The sequence below is a fragment of the Malus domestica genome, chromosome 08 (genome assembly GCF_042453785.1).
Source record: "Malus domestica chromosome 08, GDT2T_hap1".
Taxonomy (NCBI): domain Eukaryota; kingdom Viridiplantae; phylum Streptophyta; class Magnoliopsida; order Rosales; family Rosaceae; genus Malus; species Malus domestica.
In genome coordinates this window covers 4,887,650-4,908,989 of record NC_091668.1, presented here as the reverse complement: position 1 = coordinate 4,908,989, position 21,340 = coordinate 4,887,650, and the positions used below count along the sequence as shown (strand labels likewise).

The 21,340-nt window shown below is 36.8% G+C and overlaps 3 protein-coding genes and 1 long non-coding RNA gene across 9 annotated transcripts; 3 read left to right on the top strand and 1 right to left on the bottom strand.

Annotated features, from left to right (window-relative positions):
• The first annotated feature begins 1,406 nt into the window (after positions 1 to 1,406).
• On the top strand, positions 1,407 to 4,258 carry LOC103440775 (probable magnesium transporter NIPA9). Of its 2 annotated transcripts, none has more exons than XM_008379477.4 (9): positions 1,407 to 1,635; positions 1,832 to 1,930; positions 2,083 to 2,212; positions 2,335 to 2,423; positions 2,526 to 2,582; positions 2,669 to 2,727; positions 3,008 to 3,128; positions 3,263 to 3,411; positions 3,804 to 4,258. In XM_008379477.4, the coding sequence occupies exons 1-9, from the start codon at positions 1,525 to 1,527 to the stop codon at positions 4,009 to 4,011; spliced, it is 1,023 nt and encodes a 340-aa protein (XP_008377699.3). In that variant the 5' UTR covers positions 1,407 to 1,524; the 3' UTR covers positions 4,012 to 4,258. The 2 variants fall into 2 exon arrangements, with proteins under 2 accessions (XP_008377699.3, XP_017189054.3); XM_017333565.3 differs by lacking the exon at positions 3,804 to 4,258 and adding an exon at positions 3,504 to 3,776.
• Positions 4,259 to 6,834: 2,576 nt separating this feature from the next.
• On the bottom strand, positions 6,835 to 9,306 carry LOC103440774 (cytokinin riboside 5'-monophosphate phosphoribohydrolase LOG8-like). Its single transcript, XM_008379476.4, has 8 exons — positions 9,132 to 9,306; positions 8,832 to 9,008; positions 8,128 to 8,225; positions 7,953 to 7,983; positions 7,600 to 7,699; positions 7,448 to 7,518; positions 7,219 to 7,362; positions 6,835 to 7,090 (listed from the first exon to the last, which is right to left on the bottom strand). The coding sequence occupies exons 2-8, from the start codon at positions 8,940 to 8,942 to the stop codon at positions 6,968 to 6,970; spliced, it is 678 nt and encodes a 225-aa protein (XP_008377698.3). The 5' UTR covers positions 8,943 to 9,008; positions 9,132 to 9,306; the 3' UTR covers positions 6,835 to 6,967.
• Positions 9,307 to 12,680: 3,374 nt separating this feature from the next.
• On the top strand, positions 12,681 to 13,116 carry LOC114826471 (uncharacterized). The gene is made up of 2 exons (XR_011583546.1): positions 12,681 to 12,809; positions 13,004 to 13,116. It is a non-coding gene; the product is annotated as an uncharacterized lncRNA (long non-coding RNA).
• Positions 13,117 to 16,518: 3,402 nt separating this feature from the next.
• LOC103410593 (mitochondrial carrier protein CoAc1) lies at positions 16,519 to 19,854 on the top strand. 5 transcript variants are annotated; one of them, XR_003775252.2, is made up of 9 exons: positions 16,528 to 17,530; positions 17,716 to 17,798; positions 17,897 to 18,104; positions 18,215 to 18,347; positions 18,523 to 18,707; positions 18,885 to 19,013; positions 19,359 to 19,481; positions 19,545 to 19,626; positions 19,711 to 19,854. XR_003775252.2 is itself a non-coding variant. In XM_029106766.2 (8 exons), the coding sequence occupies exons 1-7, from the start codon at positions 17,336 to 17,338 to the stop codon at positions 19,452 to 19,454; spliced, it is 1,029 nt and encodes a 342-aa protein (XP_028962599.2). In that variant the 5' UTR covers positions 16,519 to 17,335; the 3' UTR covers positions 19,455 to 19,481; positions 19,711 to 19,854. The 5 variants fall into 5 exon arrangements, 3 of the variants coding, with proteins under 3 accessions (XP_028962599.2, XP_028962600.2, XP_028962598.2); XM_029106766.2 differs by lacking the exon at positions 19,545 to 19,626 and having other exon boundaries at positions 16,519 to 17,530; XR_003775251.2 differs by having other exon boundaries at positions 19,359 to 19,626.
• Positions 19,855 to 21,340: the final 1,486 nt, after the last annotated feature.

The window sequence follows — 21,340 nt, the reverse complement described above, 5'->3', positions numbered from 1 at the left end:
CCAAATACCAAACCAGAGATTCAGTCTCATGAAGAACATGATATGGCCAGAAAGTGCCTGTAATTAGCTGCTGCTTTTATCAATGTCTCAAATAATTTGCTTAATTTGCAAAGGACTTGTAGTCATTTGAGGTTCCGCATTCGATTCCTTAGATATACATAAAAAGGATTTTACTTAATGTAGTTTTCTGCTTAGTAATTATGATATACTGAGTTATGCATTTGCAAGTTGAACTCAAGACATGTTGACCTTTTCTTATATCACACAAACATTAAATTACAAACGGACCAACACTTTAATGTAATTTTAAATATAATTTTTACACTAAAAAATCAATCATTTTTAAAGAAAAATCAAATTTTTACACTAAAAAGTCAATCATGTTACTATTCACTTTACTTTTTATTTTGTCATTATCATTAAAACTCAAAGTTTTCAAGCCATTTTCATTAGTTTTCCTTTTTAAAAATATGAACTAACTTTTGATTTAATGGTATTTCTATTACAACTAGTGAATGAAATCTCAAGTTTGAATCACTAGTCTCTGTTAGTTTATTTTATAAAATAAAATAAAAAAATTGGATTCCACATATGGCTCTTTATTTTTTATTGTCAAATTGAATAAATCAAATAAAAACAACGTAACCAAAAAATGTGTACAGGGAAAGAAAGAATGTGTTTTGTTTTTGTCATCCCTTCAAAAAACGAAGGATTGTTAACTTGGGGTTTGGGTTTTCTACATGACATGGAGCCTTAGGTTCTTTACTAAAATAATATATCGGAAGAATTCCAATTTTCAATGAGTTGTGCTATATCGATACACAGCTTTTCACATTTTCACAAATTTCTTTAATTTATGTTATTTAGGGGGTGTATTCAATTGGGAATTGAAGAGATTTTAATGGATTTTTATGGAATTTAATTTATTTATAGAGATTCCATGTAAATTTTTTATTCAATTCCCTTAAAATCTCATGAGGACATGAGAGATTTATAGATGCTTAAAATACACTACAAAATCTCTCAAATTCCCTCTAATTCCTCAATTTTTTGAAATTCTTTAAAATCTTAATTGAATACATCCAAATTTCTAATAATTTTAATAAACTATCTTAAAATCATGATTGAATACACATTGAATTTCAAAGAATCACTTAAAATCCTGAATGAAAACTCTTAAATTCATTAAAATAATTAAAATCCCTCAAAATTCCAATTGAATACATCCCTCTTAATCTTATTCAATTCATTATATGTACTAGAATAATACGCTAACAATTACAATCATTTACCCAATTAATTGTAAAACAGGTAATTAGATAAAAATCTCCCTCTCTCCAGCGCACATGTTCAGTAATTTAATTCTTAATTCTTCAATCCCTTGGCGTTTGCCAGAACTGTATTGCTGTAATGTCCCACCTAATCTTTTTTTGTTTAAATCTAAACCCAAAACCAAAACAGTAACGACACAAAATCAAAGATTCAATTTTGACTGGTTTTAGAGAGAGAGAGAGAGAGAGAGGGATGTGGGAGTCGATCTTCCTAACGCTGGCGGCGACGGCCGGAAATAACATCGGCAAAATTCTTCAGAAGAAGGGCACCGTGATTCTTCCTCCTCTCTCTTTCAAGCTCAAGGTAGGTACTCCTTCATTTTTTGTTTGCCCATTTTGCCGTTTTCGATTCTGTGATTGCTGTTCGAATCCCAATTTGTAATCTTGGAATTGGATTCCGGGATTTCATTTCCAAATTGGAATTGGGTTCGTTTCAAATTCCCAATTTTTCAGGATTTACAACAAAATTTCAATTTTTTTTATGTGTTGTGCGTTTGCAGGTGATCAGGGCGTATGCTTTGAACAAAGCATGGCTGATAGGTTTTCTGATGGATATATTTGGAGCTTTGCTAATGTTGAGAGCACTGTCTCTAGCTCCTGTAAGTGCTTCAACTCGAAAGTTCCGATTTTTCGATTATTTTTTTTAGTTTCGGTTTTTAGGGTAATTTTTATTGCAATTTGTTCATCTATTTGGTGGTTGGAATTAATGGTGTGCCACATTTTGGTGAATGTTGGATGATGTAATTTGCAGGTGTCAGTCATACAACCAGTTTCCGGGTGTGGACTTGCGATTCTCTCAATCTTTTCCCATTTTTATCTGAAGGAAATGATGAATGCTGTTGACTGGATGGGGATTACATTAGCAGGCATTGGCACTATAGGTAACGTAAGTTCTTCATAATGCTTGGAAGTTCAGTTTTCTTCGATGGGAACTGTTGCATTACTAGCTTTTGATCTTGTGTTTTGTTTTAAGAATAATCTGTGTGAGATTTTGTATTTGTAGGCGTTGGTGCCGGAGGTGAGGAGCAAAAGGCTTCCGCAATATCTGTGTTTCATCTACCATGGTTGGCAATTGTAGTCGCCTTCTTTTTTGTAGGTACCTAACCTTATACCTTGCATCATCTAATGTTTATAGTTGAACACTTGGATTTATGCAATCTAATGATTCTAACCCTGCAAGGCATCTTTAAATAGGCCCTCCTTAATGGGTGGCTACGCATCTACAGACGTCAACGCAAAAAACAGGAGTTGGTAAGCTGATTACTTCTTTTTCGTCTATCTTTAGTGTTTGAGTATGGTGCCCACTACCAATTCACTGATATCTGCTTGTGGTACAGATGGAATATGAAGTTGTTGAAGAAATTATATGTGGCTTGGAATCTGGCATTTTGTTCGGGTATGTTCCGTCCAGCACTAGTATGCATTAATATGTTTCTTATCATATATAGATTCATCTCTCTCATCCTTCAATTCTAGGAGGGAAATTATTAAAAAGCATGTAGAGTTATAGTTGTGCATGCTAGTACATGTCAATGATGTGTTGAGCATGTAAGTTGGGTGTACTTTATGTCACAAACGATAGATAGTTTAAGTATTGTTGACTTAAATCATGAAGCTGCTGTTGTTGTCGAGCCACGTTTAAAATCATAATGTAACTATCACACATCTTATTGCAGGATGGCATCTGTAATATCGAAGATGGGATTTGTATTCTTGGAGCAGGGTTTCCACAGCATACTGGTTCCAATATGTGTCATAATCAGCATATGTTGTAGTGGTACAGGGTTTTATTATCAGGTGTGGTGAATACTTTACTAAGTTCATAGTTTCATATCCATGTGTTCACGTAAACTGAAGTCGGTCCCATGAAATGCATTTGTAGTTTCTTTAGTTAGTTATTGTCATTGTTAATGAGTTATATCTTTTGACAGACTTGGGGCTTAAAGCATGGGAGGGCAATAGTAGTGTCTACATGTGCTGCTGTGGCATCAATTGTGACTGGTGTACTTGCTGGAATGCTTGCTTTGGGTGAAAAATTGCCTTCAGGACCAACAGCTCGTCTTTCACTGATGCTTGGATGGTAAATTACGATAGCTATACTGACTTATTTGCTCGCTTTTTTTTTTTTTTTTTTATATTTAAAGCTTTCTAAAACTTAGTTTTGGGCCTCAGGATGTCTTTAAACCAGATGGTTTTGACGTATGGTGTATGTGGAATGATTCATCAGCTATCATGATTCATTTAGGAAACCTGATTAGCACTTCCGTGAGATGAAAAATTCATTTAGGAAATCTATCAATTTCCCAACACTTCTTTTTTTTATTTTGGTTGAATCCGCATACATATCGCGTAGAATTTATACTGATTCTCCTCATTCTCAGTCTCAACTTGCAAAAACTCTGTTCACGTTGTTTGAGGTGCCGAAATATGGAAATTTTCCATGAAGTTTACTCCAATTATTTTCTACCACAGGTTTCTCATAATTGTCGGTGTGATTTTGCTTGTGAGCTCAACACGGCTGATGCGACGCCTTCCTCGACCATTACGACAACTTTTACAGAGTGGCGTTGATCAGAGGAAATCCGGGACTATCCGTGTTAGGGATGGAAGCCCGAGCACCGTTGTTCAGGCAGCAACTCTGCATCATTTGATACCAACTTCCTCGAAAGAGAAGGCTTGATGTGATGACATTGGAAAGGTTGTATATGCATGAAGTATCTCACATCGGTGGACTTGCAAGTTACGAGAAGCAACTCCCCTTGGTTTAGGCAAAGCTGGTGTATAGTAGGGTATGAGTTTTAGACATCATTCCTCTTAGGATAAATCTTTACACCGTATTTCATGAACATTTGATGTTTCTAACTTTTTCCTCGATTTGGTACGCGGATATCTCACTGTTTATCAATCGCTGTTCGTTTTCATGAAAACGGTGTACCTTTCATCGCCATATGATTTCTTCGCCCCCAAAGTATAAACATGAAATTTATACTTTGAAATGGGGAGAGAGATTCCACTAGACTAAGTACTAGTTTGTTATCGAGATACTTTTATAAAACGTGGATATCAAAAAAAGTTGAGCTCAAAAGGTGTTTGATAAACATTTAAAAACAACTTATTTTCACAGTTTTGGATGAAAAAAAGCTGAAAATGTGAAGCAGTAAAAATGACCTTATTCTCACAGCACAGCAATATCAAACGAGCTCTAATAGTTAGTTGGTTTTCAAAGGTAGCTCTCTGATTTTTGTAAGTTTTCACCTCTTTTCGCCTTTTCAAATGCAATGCCTGCTTTTCTTTTGGGAAATACTCTCGAGAGAGATTATTTTCACATCTTAAATTACTTCTTCCACAATTTTTTAATTTTTTAATATTTTCTACACACCACACCACTAACACTTGATAGAAAAATATTAAAAAATTAAAGGATGTGACATAAATAATTTGGGATGTGTGAGTATAATCTCTCTACTCTCAAATACCGTCCAATTTGTTGTCGATATTGTCCCGGCTACCGGGGTTACCGGTACATCTTTAGCAAATAGTCTTATATATTCTATGATATGACATAAATAAAGTATCAACGTGTCGTCTATACAAGCGATTTGCTACATTATTTGAGAGCTCTCCCTCCTTTTTTTTTCTATGAGAACATTATTGTGATATTTCTTGGAGTACAGGCAAACACAATGATGATGACAAAGACAATAATGCCAAAACAAGACATGAACGGAGAAGAGATCCTCTTCAAATCTTTTCTACCAAGATCACCGAATTAAGTGATCCGGACCTTTGAAATTTCATCCAATGATAAAAAAATTATTATAGCTTTTAAGGGGTCAAAACAGATGGATTGTTGGATGAAATTTCAAATGTCTGGATCACTTGATCCGATAGTTTTGATGAAAGTGATTCAAAATGAAGAATGAGCATAGAGAAAAAGTTGTCGTAGGACCCAAGTAAACAGTTAGTTAACTCTGCAACTTGACCCAGTAGCCCCAAGTAAACAGTTAGTTATCTCTGCAACTTGATTCGGTAGCTTTGATGAAAGAGATCCGAAATGAAGAATGAGCATAGAGAAAAAGTTGCCGTAGGACCCAAGTAAACAGTTAGTTACCTCTGCAATCACTTCAGGGGACGACCCCCTTACAGCCAGTTTTTAGGGTTTAGGACCTCTCTTATTGTACGACAAAACCCTACACCTCTAGGGGCCCACCATTACTTGGACTAGTGCAATCAACCACGAGTGATATGAATGCATTATGCAAAACCCCAACACTACCAGGATGGGTAGGGCACAAGTGTCATGTCACCCACCATTTCTAGTTGCCCTACTTTTCTATTTGTAGGGAAACTAATCAGAGCCAATCCTACATTCGAAATGTCACTGTGCAGTATCTTTAGGCTGACAAGCCATTGTCATGACTGGTGTTTAGGGAAGTGATTTCTGTACACGTCTTTTTAATCTCTGCACCACTTTTATCTTTAGCAACTGAGTTGAATAAATCAAGAGGGGTAAAAATAAACAATGATGTGCAGAAGGAGAAAATGAACGTACAAAAGTCAGTTCCATGTTATTAAATTTCTCCCATACTAAAACATTTTTAGCTTGAGAAACTATCACAGTAACGTTCAAGATGTAGGTGAATCGTTCTCCTGACAATTTCCTGTTCAAGATGTAGGTGAATCGTTCTCCTGACGATTTCCTGAGCATTGCATGTGAGTTGCCAACCTTTACATAGAAAGTTACATGAAAGGGCTCTTCTAAAGTAGTAAACTGACAGATCATATGGTTTTTGCCTCCCATGACTGTACTACTCTGTTTTCTCTCTCTACAGGGCAAAGTTCAGTACCCAAAATGGCCAAACGGAAGGGAAGGAACGAAGAGAAAATCAGAGAAGATGGTCCCCAAGATGGGAAAGGGATCCTTTTCGGATCCCTTCCACCAAATCCTCTTCATCAAACAATCCGGACCCTTGAAATTTGATTCAACGGCTGAAGTTATTATAACTTTTAAAGTGGACTTCTGTTTGTAGTCATTGGATCAAATTTTAAGGCCTCAGATTAGTTGATGGGAAGGATTTGGTGAAAATGATGGATCCCTTTCCCCCGAGATGGATAGCCTCTGTCCAAAAAGCAGTTGATAACTTTGAAATACTTTTATTTTCCGACAAGACGATAATTTACGGGCCTAATCCGCATCTTCAAAATTGACACAACATTTTTCTAGCCAACTAACCTAGCCCGCATCTTCGAAATTGACAAGACAATAACTTTGGTATACTTTCAGTCTTCAAATTATGACTTGTAGACCAATTAAGTCTAGCAAGAACCTCTTTGTGGGACCTTGCAGAATTCAGTGACTTATGATAAGCTATGATTTCTAAACTTAACTAACAATATAAGCTGCAGAATAAAAGTTTTGGGATGCCTTAAGTTCTGCACTATTTTAGAACTGTAATAATTTCCTTCCGTTTCAATCGATCATGAACGAAAGTACGCAACGAAAGACGGAATAAATTCACTTGAAATCGGATTACCGCTGCGAAAAAGCACATGGAAAGGAGAGGTCCATGGCCTCATGGAAATAGTTTCTTCCACACAACTCAAGTATTGATGAATCACAGCAGGAAATAATTAGTCTAGGTGAAAGAATTATTGCCGGTGACAGTTTCACCTTGCGTGTTCTTGGCCTGAGTTTTACCGAGTTGCTCCTTTTTCCAGCTTTCATGAGAAGCAACATGGTCATGGGAAGGAATGTATTGCTGCCAAAGCACACATTGTGAATTTATCAAGGCTTCTGTTTTGTTTTGGAATTCAAAACCATTTCTTCGACTAATAAACGAGTAAGCTCACTCATCGACAGGATAGAAAAGTCGGGTTATCACTATACCTCCATCTTCTGAACAAGTTCTTTGGCTGTTGGAGCAGAGACAACTATATGCCGAGCACCTGGCTTGATGAATCCTTCTTCGACACCATTGTCAAATAGCGCAAGCAAGGTATTATAGTACCCATCTACATTAAGCAAACCAACCTGTACAGAGTAATATCTAAGTTACACATTCAAAATTAGTAGGAGTTGATCGTAACATTTTCAATAACGGAAATCGATGCATTACCGGCTTCATATGAATCCCAAGTTGCGCCCATGTTATTATCTCCAACAGCTCTTCCATAGTTCCATATCCTCCTGAAACCGAAATTAACACTGTACTAAGCACAAGCATTGTAATTTTTTAAAGTTTTTAGTGAGAATTTGTGATGTAACTACCAGGAAGAGCAATGAAGGCATCAGCCTCTTGAGCCATCAAAGCTTTGCGTTCATGCATGTTTGCAACTGTTCTTACTTCTCCAAAGGATGGACCAGATATCTGTCAAAGTTATCCGTAACATATCTTTTAAACCAGAGAACTAAAACTGAGATAATAAAAGACCATGAACAATTTCTTCCCCGAATCCACTAAGAATGTGCACGATGACCCCGTTTAAAATGTGAAAACACTACATCAAACATTTTCAAGAATTAAGGGGAAAAAACAGCATGAAATCAATCAAGAACAGTTGCATTTACAAAATGACGAGGGAAGGCAAGGATAAGATCAGTGTATGGATGTATAGAGATACCTCAAGAGGAATGAGAGCTTTTGGAATGACCCTGCATGTAAAAAGCAGGTATGATTTTTACTTGAGCGACGTTTTTATGATCAACAGAGGCATTGTTTGCATTAGTAACATGTTTATGAAGTAAAAGACCAAATTATACTATATAACTCAAAGCAAAAGTTTCATTTATATATACCCAAGAACATGGCAACCTCCGTCATACACTGTCTGCGATACCAAACCCATCAACCCGACACTTCCCCCGCCATACACCAAATCTATCTTCCTTTTCACCTGCAATATCCACCAACAAAAGTAAACAAGTAACTCCCAGATCATCTTCTAGGGGAAAATTAAGCATCGAAAACAAACGCGTATAAAATCCTTTGTCAATGCATCTGCATAAAGATATACACTTTGCAAAAGTGCTTAATATTCCTGACCAGAAATCACAGCACACGAATAGCCCCAGTGGTGATTAGCAAACAGAACAAACCCGGTTCCGGTTCGAGGAGAGAAACTTCCTAACATATTGAATATATCTCTCCCCCCCCCCCCCCCCTCTCTCTCATCCGACTAGAGAGAGATAAAGAGAAAGGGGTATACAACACGTGATAGACAAGTTTTTCTCCGTTTCGAGGCATTACAGAATACACAGCCATTTGACAACTCTAAACTAAACAAATCAACAAGAAGCTCTTTTGTGAAACAATCAAAAACCAAAACAATCCCATTATCCGTAAAAACACCAAAAACCCATCAGAAAGCAACTCGAGTGGATTCAAACTCATCAAAGATTACATCTTTATACCAAAAAACCCTGCACTTAAACAGCAATAAACACGATTAAACAAAGATTAAGCAAAAAGAGCGTAAAAAGTAGAACAAAAGCAGTCATACCAGTTCATTACCCAACTCCAGAGTAGCATCACTGAACACTTTTCTGCGGCCAGAGTTGCTTCCACAGAACACACAAATCCTCCTGAACTTGCTGCTTTTGTTCTCTTCCATTCACAAAGTCTGCAACTTTTTTTCACACTTTTTGGGGTCAATCCAGCATCATTTGTCAAAAAAGACCTGAAGGCAAGAAAAACCGAGGCAAATGGGTAAGTTTTATGCAGATTATATGGTATTTTAACATCAAAAGCACAAAACTTTATGCAAAATCGATGGAGGACGAGAGAGAGAGGGAGAGCATACGAGAGGGGTTCTTTGAAAGGACAAATGGGTTGATCCTAAAATTGGTATAAAATCAATCAAATTGGTGCGCTTGTTGGGTTTCATGTATCCGGTGAGTGAAGCACGGATAACCCACATGCTCCATTCCCTTTCTAAACCGACGTCATTTTGTCTGGAATTACAGACCGAACATTGTATATTGTCATTGTGACGTCTTATTTAATAATATAATGTTATGTGACTCATTTTACATAAGTTATTCTCGTATTTATGAATTAATAAAAATTATAAATCAGAAAATAAAATTAACTCACAGTTGTAAATTGTTGCGATGGATATAAGTTTATTTATTTACTTCTCTACGTCTCGAGTTCAAATCATCTACAAGAGCTCCGGTGTGTAATTTAATATGGAAATAGTTAATTTGAAAACTTTTTTTTTGTCAAATAAAATAAAATAATTAGAATTATATTAGTGAAGATTTGGGAGAAGACAGATTAGTGTAGACTCAGCAAATAGCTGGGACTGTTAATTAATGCTCCAAATATTGGCGGGCATTGACTTCTACTTAACAAAATTTTTATTGTTAATTAAATTAAACCCTTTTTTAATGGAGATTAATTTTGACAACCGCGTGTTTTGTGTTTGTTGTGTGCCAATATTTTTGTAGCGACGTGAAGTTGTAAGCACAGTAAAATTAGTTTTAATTTATTTCGACTTTTTAATCAAAATAGTTTCTAAGGTTGACATAACTCTTTACTTTAGTCTCTCTCACATGTATAGTTTCCAAACTCAGGTGGTGTTGGGACCACCTTGGTCCGTATTTCCATCCAGCCTTGCTTGAGATTATCCACAGTCAATCATTTTGATCATTCTGTGAAAAATCTCAGTTAAATTGAGGGTATTTTTGTCATATCAACCCCTTCACTTGTACAGGTGGTTCCTTCATTTTAACGAAATTTTTTCAAAATGAGCAAAATGATTGATGGTAGGCAATCGTAGGGACTACTTCTATTAAGTTTAAATATCAAGACCAAAGTGAGAAGTTATGGCAATCTCATAGACTATTTTGATTAAAAATAAGCTTTGATTACTTACCAAAAAAATAAAGTTGATCTCATACAATATTACGTGAATACTCACTGACTTGACTCCTTTTTTTTTTTTATTATTGAATCCACTTACTTGACTTGTTTGAGCAATACTTTTTACATACATAAAATTTAGTTTGACACATATACAAAAGTAACCCGTTAAAATTACAAAACGAAATTATACGCATAAAGCGTTTCCGTCTCACAGTCCATACTTCATAGCAATAAAGAATAGTGGATGCTCAATTTCTATTTGTCTTTTGTTTTGTTATGAATGCATGTGTGTCGACATGAATTATAAATCAAATGCAAGACAATCAACGTTTTAGTTAAGATGATTGGTTGGCCTAAAAGGAAAAGGAAAAAAAAAGTTGATTGGCTACCTTTGTTTGGTTGGTGCTTTGATGTCAAATCTTTCATACACGGTGAGTTATTAGGGTCAGCTCAAGTGGCAACTGGACGTGATAACAAAATGAAATAAAGCGTTTTTGAGTTTAGTACTTTTTAAAATAACAACAAAAATATCTTTGTTTTTATTTATATTGTTTAAATGTGGACAGATTATTAGGAAGATAAGAATGTATAATTTCATATTTTCCGCAATCGCATTAAGCTTAGAGCTCGTTTGAAAAATACGACCTCAGCATTTTCAAACATGGGAACAAAAATTTCTCATCCTCCCCCACTAGAAGTAGGGGTGGAAAAAATTCCCGAAAATCCCGAACCGAACCGAAAGAATTCTGATCCCAAACCAAAAATTTCCCAAACCGAAATTTCGGTACGAAATTCATGATTGGCTTCTCAATATTTCGGGAATCCCATACCGAACCAAAAATATATAATATTAATTATTATATATATATATTTATACATATATATTACATATATTATTATTTTATAATTGATGCTAGTAGTTTATAATTCATGCTCCGCAACCTGAATGCCCTACACCTTGCATATTTTTCATGTTATGTTTGATATTCATTTGGATTTTATTATTGCTGCTGCCATGGCTGATGATTTCAAAATGCTTGATTCTTTTGTCTCTCAACAAATTGCAAAAAGGGTTTAATTAATTTGAATTTTGACTCTGATAAAAACAGTCAGGCATGCCAGTTTTAGATTAAATGGTAGTATGAATGAAATGACATTCCTAGTTCATGAATGTATTCTTGAATTATATATTTGAAAAACAATTCATAATTTCATATTTCAATTTGAAATTCTCGATTTGTCCCGAAATCCCGAAAATATTTCGGGATTCCCGAAAATTTGGTTTGAGATTGGTCTTTAAATTCCAGTCCCGAAAAATTTTGGTTTGGGATTCGGGATACTATGCTCGGTATGGGATAACATACCGAAAATGTTTGTGTAGTTACTTTTCCTCTTATCTACGATGCATGGATACTGACACGGAGATACAACATGACATGACATGAGGATATGTCAAATTTACAAGGATAATTGTTGTATGACCACAAAAGAATACAACGCGACATGACACGGGCATACGAGGGGATACTACCGTGTCCATGCATCTTAACCTCTCATTTCCTAAACTCAAGCATTCTGTTTCGCATCCTTCTAATGACTTTCTTTCGGGAACTCCATTGTTGTTTTCTCAGGAAAGAAACATCAAACCAAATAACATTGTGGAAAAGAAGGGACCCCTTTTGAATTCGAACCGAAGATTCAAACCAAAAGGGGCCTAAAAGAATAAGATAAAAGTAAAACCACAGAAAAACATGGAAAGAAGTTAACATTTTGCAAATTTGCAACCTTATTTCCCAATTTGTTTTTGATGTTTGAGTCCTCCTCATGGGAAGAAGAATTTCGACAGATGAGACAAACCGGCTAATCCATCCGTTGCTATCTTTGTCTTTCTTTGCTGCTGCCATGGCCGCCACCATTGCCATGATCACGGCTCTTTGTAGTTTTCGAAGAAAATCTTCTCCGTCCCCTTCTGAATCCCTTGCTTCTAAGGAAGTAGAGGAATCCGATGCTTGCAATGTGCAAACATCGGAAGCTGCATTGGCAGAGACGGGGAACAAAACACCTCAACAAGATTTGGAAAGAGATCAAGAAAATGAGGATCCAATGATGAGTAAAGAGCTGCCTTTGCCTCCAAGAATGAAGAACTCAGGACAACTTTATTCAGGACAGCTTTATTCCGGCAACCTCGACATGAAACCTAAATTCAAAAAGTCTGCATCAGAGCGAAGGCTCTTCTCGAATTTGAGCATTAAATTGCCACGAAGCTTGTCGATGGCGCGAAAAGATAAGGTAAAGGAAGAGTACAACAAGCGAAAGAACGGAAAGTTGAAGCCGGAAGACTCAATCTGGATGAAGACGATCATACTAGGTGAGAAATGTAAAGTACCTGATGAGGATGAAGCTATGATATATGATGCTAAGGGGAGGAGGATTCCGGCTTATCGCCCAAAAAGTAGGCAATCCTCCTTCATTGATCCGAACGCATTACCGGACCAAAGAATGAAGAGAGTAGAAATAGAAAACAAAATTAATCAAGAGGCTGAGCACAAACAAGAAAACAAACACCAAGAAAGTGATCAAGAACATAACGATAACGATGAGGATAATTAAGGTCAAATGTACATTTTTTTTATCTTAATTATTTGTTTATCTTGAAGTGTATAGTTTCATTGGTTTGTTTTGTTTTCGATTTGATCATGATCTTGAAGTGTATAGTTTCTTTGGTTTGTTTTGTTTTCGATTTGATCATGAGGCTGAAATTCTTTTTTTTTTTTTTCTTTTTTTTTTTTTTTGTGTGATGATCAGCCGATTTGATATCATTATCATGTTAAGATTTCAGGCAGACAGTAAAAGATGAACTTGCATAGTTGAACTTCCCAAGCCTCATTGACAACGAATAAAGAAGTAAGATTTAGAATTGATCCCAAAATTAATTAAAAAGTCTCATTGAAGGTGTGAAATTATAAGCCATGGTATTCTCAAATTTTCTATTATATTTGATCCCACACATTGGGATTGGGATCTTTGATGTTTGTATCATGTGAAGTCTCCATAATTTTTTTTTTGGATTTGATTTCTGTTATTGATGAATCACATGATGATGGTCAATATGAAGTTGAAATGCTTTTATCAATTTTTTCGAAGAAAGTGACTAACATCAAAAACAGTTTCAATAATCATGTTGCCTCAGTAGCAAACATGTAAACACGTGTATACATACAAAACAGCTCAAGCCTCAATCTGCATTTCCAATAAAATTCTCAAAGCAAATAAGAATAACTAACATTAAATGATTCACGTAATATTTTGATTTAATAAAACAATGTTATGCGTTAAAACTTACTCACATTATTATTCTATCGAAACGAAGCGACACGATAGCTGGCTTTGTTGAAAATCCAATTCCATATAAGTCATTATCCAAGAAGACAAGATATTGAGCATAAAGCATCACATTAATGTAGAACCTTATTATTTGTATGGATTCCCTTTCCAATAAAAAAAAATTAGCTGGCTTGATACATCTGCATGTATATATTAATTGAAGTAATGTTTATCATCTTATTTATGAGTCTAAATTTTAAGATTTGTATCTATTTACTAAACAGATCTCGAAATTTAAATTCATCTAACAGTAATAGATAGAGTGGTGAACATCATAATCACTTGATCATGGTGAACAAAAATATTCCCTATATGATTTTCAACTTTCTTTAACCACTCAAGTCTAACACGTGGTGAGATTAGTTTCGATGTGAGTTTATATTCATTCACATCTACGATTTGTATGAGTCGCACAATCCAAAGACATAATTGGTCTCTAATGTTATTCATTTACACAATTGAGCTTGTTTGAGATTGTTTTTGTAAAAAACACTGTTTATTATAAATTGAAAATAATTTATTATAAATTTAAGTTTCTTTTAAAAACATTTAAAAGTCCTTTTTGAAGAAGTAAATATGACAATTCTAACCGTTAAATCTGATAACCGTTCAAATGGATTGAATTTGGGTATGAAAATTCGGATATTTTGGATATGGGAAAAACCGTGAATATTATTCGATTATGGTTTTGGATATAGTTATAGAGGTACCCAATCCGTATCCATCTCCAAATTCGAACCGAACAATATAGAATATAATAGCATATATATGTGTTTGGACCCGATTTTACACCATCGGTCCGAGTAATCGAGGCCGTTGAGTGAGCATGGTTCTCAACCGTCGGATGGAAAAATAGAGATATTTTTGCTAAAGGATAATATTATGGTTTTTATCATGATAATTATCTTCTTGGCATCTTCTTAAACTAGATAAATAGAATGCGATTTATATCTCAAATAAAACAATACAGTTCGAATTGATTTGGGATGTCTCATGGCACTTGGAAGCTTAAAATGAATTTGAAATTCGTTTGATCAAAATGTATCCAGGACAATAGAGATGATGGCTTTTGGTGATGATGTGAGGATGAGATGAGAAACCTAGGTAGGCTAGGTTTTTAATGCATGGTGATGGTGTTGTCAGATTGAGTACAAGGCCATAAGAATTGATGATGGGATTAGGCCATATAGTCTGCATGCCGTGTGGATTTGGCTAACTATATATATAATAATTGGTGGCTATTTATTTGTTCATCTCCAAGCATGCGGATTATTTGGGGATTTGATGTGATAACTGATAAGACTAAACACAAGGATCGAATTTGATTGTATTTTTGGCTAAGTTCAGAGTCTTGGGGGGATTAAGGCTTATCCGAGGCTCAAATAAGTGGAAGAGTTCTAATAACATGGTAGTCTTTACCAGCTTATCAACCAGCGCATACTCGTCCTTATAAATACAAGGCTACAAACAACGGAAATGCCCCTCCAATTCAACACACAAACTGCCATGCGCAAACTCTTGCTCTACTCGAAACCTCTCAACAACCTTGAGATTTTTATTTTCTTTTTCGCCAACACATCTTCAGTTTGGATAAATAGCACTGTGAAAGCAAACAGCGAACATCTTCAGTTTGGATAAACGACACTATTACTGTAGAATCAGCCGACCGCGAAGCACCTTTAGTTTGGATAAACAACACTGTGACGAGGCTAACTGGTTATCTATCCAAGTCTCGGTCGAGAAGAATTTTCAAATCCTTATTGGCAAAGATCATCTCATTAGCCTTCTCGGCGAAGTGAGGTGTTACCAGGTTACTACATTCGATACCCTAGGAGCCGAGTTTGATATTGAACTTCGCAGAACTAGCAGCTTTGTCTTCAGGCTTTAGAACCCGAAGGCCGAGACATGTTCCTTCCTCGGCCGCAGTTGTGAGATTCAGAATTCAGCAGCGCGCCGAACGGAACATCAACAAATTTTACTCACCGGTCGAGCTCGGCCGTCGAGTTGGCACGCCTCGCACACAACCGAATGACGTAGTTAGCTTATTAATTATTCGGTATGTGCGCCACGTATGCTTGGTAGTTTTTAGGGTCAACAATATGTATATTCATTATTCATCGAATCCGTTACCTTGAGAATACAAAAGTTGCATTGTGTGAGTTGTATTTTGTGAGAAAGTTCAAAAGTTTTGATATGAATCAAAATCTATGAGAATTCAATAGTACTTATGGGAGATATCAAAATCAACCAATATTATCAATGTTTAGCTTTAATTTTTATGCTCTACAACATCTATTCATCAAATCATTTTATACATCAAATATTTAATAGCGAAATTAATATTTACTAGATTATAATGCGTCAATTGAATGAATATATTTTTTGTAGTGACGAAAATGGATATAACCATTAATCAATGGGAAATCCGTTACCCGGTGAGTATGGTTATAGATAATACCCGATTATTTATTTGCGATTATGAATATGTTTATTATGGGGATGAATATAACATTTTCATTCCCAAACCCAACCGTTGTCATCATCTGAATAAGCATATTACACGTGAATTTTCATTTACCTAAAAAAGGGAAACTCTATTTTAACTTCACGTGGACAAATGCTAGTGATGGATCAGTGTAGTCACATGTACACAATTCTAACCAATCACGCCCAGAGATGGATTGTCCGCACTCCCTTTCATACCCTTCTCATATTCTTCTGTGTTGTGCGGTCACGGTTAAGTCACGTCAATATTTTATATGAATTTTTTTATAAAAATAATAAAATAAAAAATAAATATTAACGTAACTTAACTGTGATCGTAAAAAAACAGAAGAGTAGGAGAAAGGTTTGGAGAGGGGAGGGCAGAAAATCCATCTCCATCACGCGCTCCCTCCATTTTTCCTTATTTTCCCTTTAAATATTTAACGCTCGTTGGGAAGAAAGAGAGAGAGAGAGAGAGAGAGAGAGGTCAGGTTACTGTCGACAGAGGATTCTGAGAAAGTCCGAGGAAACCTCTCCGTCTCCTTTCTCCTCCCGAAGGGAGACGGGCACTTGATTCATTCATTTCCAACATCATAGGACCATCAAGAAAACATCATATATTTTTGCTAAATTCCAATTCATTCGTGCCCGTTCTTCTCTCTCACCCGAATCTTCCAATTCCAATATTCCTGGTAGGTTTCCAATTCCCTCTTCGATTCCTCCTCCTCCGTTTCCTGTTTCAAACAAAACCCACAAACCGATTCCTTTTTTTGCAACCAAAAGGCTGCGTCTTTCGATTGGATTAAAGGGGCTTCGATTGTTAGGAATTTTGGGTCTGTTACCGAAGGAGAAACCTTTGATGGGTTACGTGTGATTTTCGATTTCGTTTATGTTTCATGAGTGTTTGATCCTAGGATTTTTTCGATAGTTTTCGGTTCGGGGGTTTGTGATTGATTCAATTGAGAATTGCTGTAATAATTGAAGGGGAATTTTGAGTGTTTTGGTGGTGTGGTTGCTCGGTCAGATTTATATCCTTGAATGTATCTTGTCATCACTGCGGTGGAGGATCGGTTTCTGAGTGTGCCCGACTCGATTCGGGGTGTTCTCAGGCCATTTTACCTGCACATTGAGCAAAAGCCCGTCTCGTTTTGTTTTCCGAGAGATAGATGGGATAAGGAGTTCTTCAAGTTGCAGGGCGGATAATAACTTACTTGTCGAATTTACGAAAGGTTCTGGCTTTGTTGGTTGTTTTGTTTCGAGGAATTTGAGATGGGTTCGACGCAAAGGTCTACCTTGCCTACCAATGTGGCGGAATTGGTTGATGCTTCCCCATCAAACGGCCAAGAGGTTTCGTACATTGGTAGTATGCCGGTTTATGTTAGGGAGTTGATTGCCGGTGGCGCTGCTGGGGGATTCGCTAAAAGTGCGGTTGCGCCGCTGGAAAGGACCAAGATACTCTTGCAGGTGAGGCATTTAACAACCTCCATGTTTTTCGAGGCTAATTAGTTTAGTATATAGTGAATGGATGTTTGAGGAATTTTTTCATTGTGAATGATTTTGCTCGGATATGTTTCTATTGCCATATTCTTCATGCTAGGCATCTTGTTGTTATCTGCTCAATTTCTGCATTTGTTTTCATGTACTTATAGACAAGGACAGAGTTCCGCTCTCTCGGAGTGTGGCAATCTCTGAAGAAGATATTCAAGCACGAAGGTGTTCGAGGATTCTACAAGTAAGTTAGACGTGAACAATTACTGTTTGAGTTTCGATATCAAACTTTATACATGTCTCGGTAACAATTATTCTCGAACTTTCTTGTCTGTTTTTCAGAGGAAATGGAGCAAGTGTTGCTCGAATTATTCCTTATGCAGCCTTACATTACATGACATATGAGCAGTACAGGTGTTGGATCTTGAATAACTATTCTGCTTTAGGATCAGGGCCTCATATTGATCTTTTAGCTGGTGCAGCAGCCGGAGGGACAGCAGTTTTATGCACTTATCCCTTGGACCTAGCTCGCACCAAACTTGCTTATCAGGTCAGTGTTTTGCATATATCTTATCGGTACCTTTTTCTTTTGTGTCAAAAACGATTTTTGTAATAGTTCATTGATTCATTGTTTAATCTCTTTTTGTTATGGTTTTACAGGTTGTTAATACCCGAGGAAACATTAATTATGGCATGGAAGGCACCCACCATCAAATTGCTTATAAGGGCATAAGGGACGTGCTTTCAAGTGTTTACAAGGAGGGGGGCTTCCGTGGTCTCTATCGAGGTGTAGGTATGCATTTGCTTCTCTAATTATGATGTGGCATAACCATTTGTCACCACATTCTGTGTATCTAATAGCTGAGTGTCCTGCTAAGACTTTACTGATTGGAGGTGCCGTTTGTTCATACGTGATGCAATATAATGGACAAGCTAATATTAACTTGGAGCTTCTTTTACTTGATCAGGCCCAACTCTCACCGGAATACTCCCCTATGCTGGTTTAAAGTTCTACATATATGAGAAACTTAAACTGCATGTTCCTGAAGAGTATGAAAAGTCCATTGTAATGCGTCTTTCTTGTGGAGCTTTGGCTGGGTTATTTGGGCAAACTCTAACATATCCGTTGGATGTTGTTAGGAGGCAAATGCAGGTATCGCTTTGTCAATGTTATTTATAATTTTTTAAGTGTAGATTCGTTTTCTCCCTTCTGCCTTTTAAATTATTAGATGTTTGTTACGAAATGAAGTTTGTTGCAGTAAGGACCACGGAGTCATAAGGTTATATGACATTTAATTTGGATTTTCACATATATGGTGGGATGTTACAGGTTGAGAATCTGCATTCTTCAGATCAAGGTGGTGTTAGGTACAAAAACACGTTGGACGGTCTTAAATATATTATCCGTAATCAAGGATGGAAAAAGTTGTTTTCCGGCCTAAGCGTTAACTATATCAAGGTGATTTCTTATTCTCTTTGTGTCAAATCAGTATACTTTGTCTGAATTTCAGATTTGATTGAGCGTGCTTTTGTGAGGATAAATTTGTGTTTTTGGTTCTCTGTTGATACTTCAATTAGGTATCTTTTCTTTGTGCTTTTCTTAAAGATAGATTCAATAGAGATTTTAGGGAAATAAAACGCCTACGTTTTCATTGGAATGTGATGCATCTTTCCCGTTATTCCATTGCATTTGAAGTAGAAAGTTAATAGCTTTAAGAGTTCACATTTCATATTATAGCTATGCTGGTTTCGAGCTTCGGCCAAGATTTGTCTTGTTAACGAAAGATTTGTGCTGTGTTGTCAGATTGTTCCTTCTGTGGCAATCGGTTTTACTGCGTATGACACGATGAAGGGTTGGCTCCACATTCCGCCCCATCAGAAAGCCCAATCAAATAACTAGTGCGGCATAACCAGAAATTCAGAATGTGTAAGCTTACAAACTCCACCCAATACTTGGAATCTGGTGCTAATACAAATGTTGCGAATTCAGATTCAACCTCTTTGATGAGTAGAAATCGTCAAATTGTACTGTGGTTATCACGGGCTTCTTTTTCGTCAATGCTGAACTGAGAGTATGTGTGTGTGAGCATATATTCAAGCAAATTTCTATCTTGTCCAATTTCTTACATCCTTCTCTTTAACTTCCTTCAACCCAGTGGTCAATGGTCATCTACTGCACGGGAAGTACAAGGAAGAAGAGCAAGACGAGCGTGGATTCTTAAACTCATTTGGATTATTGATTTGCATGTAAAATTGAGCTTAACCTTGTTCATAATATTAATTACCATTTAATTACTGTATATCAATCTCTGATGCTCTTGTAGCTATTTGGCCATTATGCTTTGATGGGTTGTATTTGATTCAAGTGTTTCCGTGATACCTTAATTTGATAGCCGATATTTTAAACTACTTTGATCTTAAGGGTCAGGAGGCTGGGATACAACACACTGACCGACTGACCTAATCTACGCCTGCCTGTTTCCTTGATACCTAGCCTGCACTGAATTGTATGGTGCTGGACTAATCAAGGCAGGTTCAATCATTCTTGAGACGACAACAACAACAACAACAACAACAAAGCCTTTTCCCACTAAGTGGGGTCGGCTATATGAATCCTAGAACGTCATTGCGCTCGGTTTTGTGTCATGTCCTCCGTTAGATCCAAGTACTCTAAGTCTTTTCTTAGAGTCTCTTCCAAAGTTTTCCTAGGTCTTCCTCTACCCCTTCGGCCCTGAACCTCTGTCCCGTAGTCACATCTTCGAACCGGAGTGTCAGTCGGCCTTCTTTGCACATGTCCAAATCACCGGAGCCGATTTTCTCTCATCTTTCCTACAATTTCGGCTACTCCTACTTTACCTCGGATATCCTCATTCCCAATCTTATCCTTTCTCGTGTGCCCACACATCCCACGAAGCATCCTCATCTCCGCTACACCCATTTTGTGTACGTGTTGATGCTTCACCGCCCAACATTATGTGCCATACAACATCGCTGGCCTTATTGCCGTCCTATAAAATTTTCCCTTGAGCTTCAGTGGCCTACGACGGTCACACAACACGCCGGATGCACTCTTACACTTCATTCATCCAGCTCGTATTCTATGGTTAAGATCTCCATCTAATTCTCAGTTCTCTTGCAAGATAGATCCTAGGTAGCGAAAACAGTCGCTTTTTGTGATCTTCGCTAGATTGCTCCGGTCATTAGTGTGGATAAGTATATAAATGGATAGAGATAGGAAAGCAAACACAAGATGTACGTGGTTCACCCAGATTGGCTACGTCCACGGAATAGAAGAGTTCTCATTAATTGTGAAGGGTTTACACAAGTACATAGGTTCAAGCTCTCCTTTAGTGAGTACAAGTGAATGATTTAGTACAAATGACATTAGGAAATAATGTGGGAGAATGATCTCGTAATCACGAAACTTCTAAGTATCGGAGTGTGGTGTCGTCTTGACTTGCCTTATCTGTCTCATAGGTAGATGTGGCATCTTCTCTGGAAGTACTCTTCCTCCATCCAGGGGTGGTATCTTTAACTGGTGGAGATGCACAAGGTAATGTATCAATTTCACTTGAAGCTTACTTGTAGTTTCAGGCTTGGTCAAGCGCGATACAAACCATGTAGTAGGAGTCCCCTAAGTCGCCGAGCTAGGGGGTCTGCTGAAAGAGGTGACAGACAAGGTAAGCAATCAGAGCTCCGACTGATTGTTCACCTTCTCCCCATCTTGCAGCAGCATGAAGGATAAAGAGAAGAAAAATGAGAAGAGATGATATGAGATACTTTTGC